Raw genomic sequence first — 6,831 nt, 5'->3', positions numbered from 1 at the left:
TTTTTTTTAATTTAAAATTTATTGTAATGGGGCCTGTGCAAAAGGAGGGAGGGGAAGGGAGGGAACATGCAAGGGACACAGGAACACGATGACATTGCCAGGGTCACAGCTTCTGTTGTGGGAAAGAGGAGAAAGGACCAGGGCTGGAGCTGGGGTGGAAGAGGGAAGGGGGAGACACCGTGGCTGCATTCCCCCACCCCCAGGAAGCACCTCTAGTCCCTGGCTCTCCTCCTTTACCCTGGCCCCTAAGATTCCATCTCTCTTGTTCTGCCTCTGGCCCTAGTGGCTCCCTCTGACACTCCCCTTGGCTTCTCCCTGGACAGATATCCAGTAGGATGCTTAGTGTTTAACCACCCTACCTACTGAAAGTATCCCTTTGCCTTCCCTGCTTCTGTCCCTCAATACCACCATATCCCTCCTCTGGGACAGAATCTTAGTCCCCCTCCTCTCTCTCCTCCCTCCCCCTGGGAAAAAAAACAACAACAAAAAAAGAAAGCATCAACTCCCCAGGAAGGGGCAGCAGACAGTAGGAGAGGGGACCGAAGGAGGAGAGCACAGGACCTTCTAGGGAAAGGCTCACAAATCCCTGGGAGGAAAGGCAAGGGGTTAAAGGTTGAGGGCAGTGGCTGCTGCTGTCCTCTGCCACCCCTGCTCACTGTCCAGGGGACTTCAACACAACTCAGGGGACAGGTGTTTGGAGGGTCAGCTCTGATAGGGAGAAGAAAGGAGCAGGAGAAACATCGTTAAAACCTAGTGAATTCCTTCTTCCTCCTCCTTCTGGAGGCTCCTTGGTTGATGGCAAGCAGTGAGGAGTTGGTGGGAAGAGGAGACTGTACCACAGAAGAGTTTTCTTCCACTCTTCCCCTCTCTCCCATCAACTTGGAGCTCACCAGGGCTGGGAGGGAAGTGGCTGAGAGCTCACTGGTACCCCCTCTGCCCCAGAGAGGGAGCCCACAGCTGTGGGGGGGGGGCCTGCCATTGCTGCTGCTGCTGCTGCCGCCGCCGCCGCCGCCATTGGACCAACCTCACCAGTACCTTTGTTGCAGAGCTCACAGACATGGTGAGGGCCCTGGCTGTGCACCTTCATGTGGTCCGAAATATAAGCCGAGCTCAGCATCTTGCCACACACATGACATGGCACCTTCTCTTCGTGTCGTACTGTGTGCGCTCGGAGTCGATCCTTCGTAGCAAAAGCTGCCTCACATTTCTCACATTTGAAGGGCCTCTCTGTTGAGTGCACTTGTCTGACGTGACTGTTGAGGTGATCCGGCTGGGAGAAGCTCTTGCCACAGTGGGAGCAGTTGTAGGGCTTGTGCACAGCGCCGTCATGTGAGCGCACGTGGTAACTCATGCGGTCCTTGCGCTTGAAGCGCTGCTGGCACACAGGGCACTGGTAGGGCTTCTCGTCCGAGTGCGACAGCTTATGTCGGTTCAGGTGGTAGACGTCGCGGAAGGCCTTGCCGCACATCTCGCAGGCGTGATTCTTCCGGATGCGGATGCGTTTTCCAGAGGTGGTCGTGGTCACAACGCCACCGGGTGCAACCGCGGCTGTGCCTCCGCCAGCCCCGGCTTCTCCCCTTCCCCCGCTGGCCCCGCTCAGCTGGGGCACGCTCAAGAGGCTCAGGGGCACCATGGTGGGCATCTTCATAGCACCCGAAGGGACCCGGCCAGCCTTGGCTCCTGTGTGGATGGCTTCGCGCCTCCGGAGATTGTAGCCGTTCTTGAACTCCTTGGCGCACAGGGCGCAAATGTATGGCCCCTTGCTCTTTGTCTTCTTCTCCAAGACAGATGCAACAGGGGCCACAGCGACTGTAGAGGTTGGGGCGGCGACAGCGGTGGCTGCCGCTGCGGTGATGGTGGCGGCCGCGGCGGGGGGCGCGGCTTCGGCGGCTGGCGCGGATACGGCATGGGGTGGTGGAGGAGGCGCCGGAGGCTGCTTCAGGGCCCCTGTGTCCACTGAGGAGGCGGCAGCAGGAGCTGGGGGTGCAGTAACCACTGCAGCGGCCGTCCCGACCTGCAGAGGGTTCTGGGCGTGACCCTCAGGTGGCGGGAAGGAGTTCATGAGGCCGCCCACCCCCCGGGAGTCCAGGCCCAGCACCGGGAAGGGGGGGGGGCAGCAGCATGCAAGGGAACACGGGGAACATGGCCTCGGCCACAGTGGGGCCCCCGGAGCTCAGCGGGAGCCGGGGGCACAGGCCGCACGGGCCCGGGCTCGGGGCGCCGCCCCTGGCCAGCCGGGTTGGGCCTAGCCGAATGCATGGCCCGAGGGCCACCCCGCCGCCCGCGCACCCCGGCGGGCGGGCGGGAGGGAAGGGAATGGTTTGCTTCTTAGTTGGGGTGATTTTAGCCCCCAGGGGATATGTGGCCATGCCTGGAAACAGTGGGCTTTCCTGTCTAGCATGAGGGTGGTTATGTCAGTGGCAGCAGGCTCTCTGCGTGCTTGGTACCTTTGCGGTGGAGACAGCAGTGCTGCTGAGAAACTCAGGAGGAGAGAGGGCCTACTAGGAAGGGCAGATCCTAGGAAGCACGCACCACTACTGTGGGTGTTTGGTGTCTCTTCCGCTCTGCCACCCAAGCCGTGAAGATGCAAGTGTGGAAGGGCAAACGCGTGCAGAGTGGTCCACACTGGGCATGAGGCTCACTGGTGCTGTTTCTTTTTCATTAGGACGGGAACTGAGTGAGAGTCCACGGGTGGACAGTCACTGCTGTTTACATCACCTTTGTCTTCCTTCACCTTCATTTTAACAGCTGACTTTCTCTACTCTCCGATTAGCTTCTTTACTTGAGAGCTGAGAATTGTAGCTGCCGCTCAAGCCTTTTTCCCTGCTCTTGTTGACAGAGCCCTTCTTTAGCCACCAGGGGGCGCTGCAGCCTTCCTCTGCCCTTGCTATTTGTCCCTCTTCCCCCCCCCTTCTTTATGGGTTTTTTTTTTTTTTTTTTTTTTTTTTTGTCTTAGTTGTGGATGTTTAGGGCTGGTGCCTTATTTCAAGTCAGGTGTTGGTGGGGGAGAGGTAAAAGACCCCAGGTATGCACAGAGCCTCCTGTTGGGGTCATCACCATAGCCTTGCCCATGGCTTTAGGAGGGGAGTCTGGGTTACTTTAGAAGGGGCATACTACTAGGTAGAAACTGTTTCTCTTTTGCTGTCTTGCTTAGCTACGGATATCCACTTTGACCACTGTCTTGCTTTTCTTTCCTGGGTCTCAGAGTAGTTGGTATAGAGAGAAGGAAGACAAGCAACTCGATTGCTGCCTGTTCCTTTGTTACTTTAGACGGAGGGCAAGAGAAACACTCTGTTGCTTACTGGCCTCACCTGGCAGTCTGTTTTCCCCTTGATATCATGGGAAGGGATTTTCAATCTCAGCGAGGCAGACGGACTCGTTGCCTGGCAACACTTCCAAACACTGGGCACTGAGAGACGGAACTAAGACCACTGTGGGACTGACTTGGAGGGTAGTGGCAGGGCCCAGCAGCCATTCCAGGGCTTGGCTGAGGTTTCAGCGATGAGCCTGTAGGATGAGCTGGCAGGGCAGTGGCCCTTGCGTTGGTCACAGTCCCAGCCCTGTGTGCCTTAAGCACAAGCCCTGTGTCTGGTCACACAGCAGACCCCTCATGCTGGGAAGCTGCTTTCCCTCTGCTCCTTGTTTTGTAGACCCCAGTTCTGTATGTGACTTAGACACGCCTCACTGTTAACTTGTTCTCCCATCCCCCAGTGTCTGATAAATGTCCGTTACATAGTGGAGAAGAAGGCTGAAGATCCATTGCTGCCATTTACAAGCTCTGTGCCTCAGTTTCCCTATCATGAGACCACAGGATTAGACACAATTGCTTTGTTACCAGTGGACACTAACTATCTCCTTGTGACTTTCGGCGTCTGTCCCACTCAGGAGTGAGTTCCTGAGCAGAAGGTTCTGTACTGTCACCTCTGACCGGGGCCTGCAGCTAATGGTCACTGGTACTGATGCTGAGAGTCAGGGGAGGAATAAGGAGAGCCCACAGGGCAGCCTCAGTCCAGAGACAGGGAAAGCTTTGACACAGGTGTGGTGGGGCCGAGGAAGCTTTTGCAGTGATAGGGACGCTGGCCAAGAAGGGTGGGGCAGCATGAAGGTGGCCTTTCTGAGCTGTGGCTCTGCTCTGGACCACAGGCACTGAAGGTGTCCATCCCTTGTCACCATTAGGAAACATTGAGGAAATGCTGTTACCCTGTCAGACAGCAGAAATAAAGTGCTTCCCACCTGGGTAGTGACTTCCCAGTGGCCATAGAGCTCCGTGTCTCACCTGACATCTTGTCCTGTCCTATCAGGGTGTTCCTCCTTTTCTCATCTCTTATTGAATGGGCACGGTGTAGGGACAGTCAGTGGCTTCTCTGGTGAGGAGGGAGGGATCTGGACTGGAGCTGGTTGCTTTCCTCTTCATCTGAATCCCACTGGTCATAAGCACCTCTGTTCCTGTTTTTACTTTTTAGAACTTTCAGCATTTGATTCATTCTGCCTCTCCTCTTAGTAAGTGGCTGACCCCCAAATTAATTATAATGTTCACTTTGGTGGCTTTCATTGTCGTCAGCCCCAGGTGTCCCTTGGTGGTAATAGAAGCAAAGTAGTCTCTCCTGTGTTGTCTTGTTTCCACTTGTTCTCTCTTGTTGATGTTTTGTGATTATTTGTGGGGACACCAGACCTTGAGCAGAAACCCCCTTCCCCTTCGGCCTGGGAGCAGGCATCTGTGTAATGTTTACTGAAAACAATTCAGTGCTTTAAAGCTCTTGATAGGGCTCAGATAAGGGCTTGCTCACTGAAATACCATGCCTTTCACACCCCCTACGGCTAGATGCCTCTTCCTGTCCCCCCTGTGGTGTCTCCCCGATTCTGGGGCGGGAGATTAAACCACCAGCCAGGAGGGTGAGAAGGCTGGAAAGAATGGTATGTAGATGAATGGCAGAAGTCCTTAAAAAAGGGAAGCTCCTTTTTCTTAGAGAGACTTCTCCTGAGACTTCTCTCTCCTAAGCGGACTTGGAATCTCCTCCTAAGCTGACTTGGGAAGCATAAAGTTTTCTTAAAGCAACCGACCGGTCTCTGTGTCATCTATCCCGACCACCTCGCTACATTCTTGGATGCAGGCCGCACAGCAGGTGCGACAATTGGAGGATCCCACCGAGATTGTGAAAGCGAGGTAAGTGAGCGGGTTCGTCTCCTTTTCTGGCCAGGGACAGATTGGGGAAAAAAAAAAGAAAAGAAACCATGGGGAATAGTTCTGGGAAGCTTAAATTACAGTATCAAGTTAAAAAGTTACTTGAAGGACATGGGACTACAGTAAAGTCTAAAACCTTAGAAGGCTTTCTAAAGTCGATCGAACGAGCCAGTCCATGGTTCATTACCGGGGGGAGCTTAAATATCCCAGATTGGGAGGAGGTTCGCCGTGATCTTCATCAACTTTTACGAAAAGAGGGACCTGAGTCCCTGCCCCCATCTACATTCTCCTTATGGAGATTAGTGAAGGGCGCACTCTTGACAGATAAGGCTAGCCACTGCCAGGTAGTCCAGGCCACAAAAGAGGCTTTTTCAGAGTTACAAGAGATTGAGACTCAAGCCTCCCTGAATTCTGAGGCAGAGAGTGATAGTGAATCATCTGGAGAAACCCTGACTGAAACTAGAGGCTCCATTGTTAGTGAAGATGAGGAGGAGCCTCTTAGCAACAACAAAAGAGTTAATAGAAATCTCGGGGCATGACCCAAAAGGAGGGACTTCAGTCAGAATCGGGTATATCCTACTCTGTCAGACCTAGAAAATGAAAATAGCTCAGACCCAGACTCTGACTCGTCAGAGTCTGAGAAGGAACGGTTACTTGCTGAGGTCTCTGCCCTTAAAAAGGCACTAAAAAGGAATCGAATTAAAAAAAAGACAGGACAGGGAGAGAAACCCTCCATACTCTAAAATGAGGGACTCCTCCTTCTCGGACCTGGAGGGAAGACCCAGAGGAGGGGTCCAATGCTATCCGGTGGTGGCCCCAGTAATGGAAGTTCCAGACCCAAACAACCCTGAGCGGGTCATTAGGCGCCATAACCCTTTAAGTTTCAAAGATATGAAACAACTGAAAGAGGCAACTCTAAATTATAGAGCACAGGCTCCCTTTACACTTTCCTTAATGGAATCTTTTGTGCCTCTTAATTTGACACCTGGCGATTGGCAGCAGCTTTGCAGAGCAGCTTTGTCCGGGGGAGATTATTTGATTTGGAGAGGTGAGTTTCAAGAAAGATGCAGCCAGACAGCCCAAAGGAATGCACAGACCGGACGGCCCCAGAGAAATGTGGAGATGCTTACTGGGAGTGGTCAGTATGCCACCGCTCAACAACAAATGCAATATGACATCGCTGTCTATGCCCAAGTGGCGGCAGCAGCCCAAGGTGCTTGGAAAGCATTGCCTTCAAAGGAAGGAGGGGATCACCTGTCCAGAGTCCTTCAAGGACCCTCCGAACCTTTCCAAGACTTTGTAGACCGCCTCAGTCAGGTAACAGAGAGAATATTTGGGGGCATTGGGCCTGCGATGCCAATTATCAAACAGATGGCTTTTGAAAATGCAAATAAGTACTGTAAGGAGGCTCTTCGCCCCCACCGCAACAAAAGTCTAAATGACTACATCCGGATCTGTAGAGACATTAATGGTAATTTCATCCAGGGCCAAGTGTTAGCTGCTACTATTCGACCCCAAGGGGGAAAAAAAAGATCTAATCAGGGAGGGAGAAAAACATGTTTCAGCTGCGGTAGGGAGGGGCACTTCCATAGAGAGTGCCCTCAAAATAGTACTACTAGTCTCAAGAGACCTGGTTTATGCCCCCGTTG

The 6,831-nt window shown here is 53.4% G+C and overlaps 1 protein-coding gene across 1 annotated transcript; it reads right to left on the bottom strand.

Annotated features, from left to right (window-relative positions):
• Window positions 1-9: 9 nt before the first annotated feature.
• On the bottom strand, window positions 10-2,159 carry LOC121141236 (myc-associated zinc finger protein-like). Its single transcript, XM_040748081.1, is given in 2 exon segments — window positions 10-2,113; window positions 2,115-2,159. Coding segments are annotated over 2 exon segments (1,257 nt in total). The 5' UTR covers window positions 2,145-2,159; the 3' UTR covers window positions 10-886.
• Window positions 2,160-6,831: the final 4,672 nt, after the last annotated feature.

This window comes from Mesocricetus auratus, unplaced genomic scaffold (genome assembly GCF_017639785.1).
Source record: "Mesocricetus auratus isolate SY011 unplaced genomic scaffold, BCM_Maur_2.0 Super-Scaffold_100007, whole genome shotgun sequence".
Taxonomy (NCBI): domain Eukaryota; kingdom Metazoa; phylum Chordata; class Mammalia; order Rodentia; family Cricetidae; genus Mesocricetus; species Mesocricetus auratus.
Note: the sequence above shows the minus strand (reverse complement) of the source record. Positions and strands in the feature narration are given on the sequence as shown.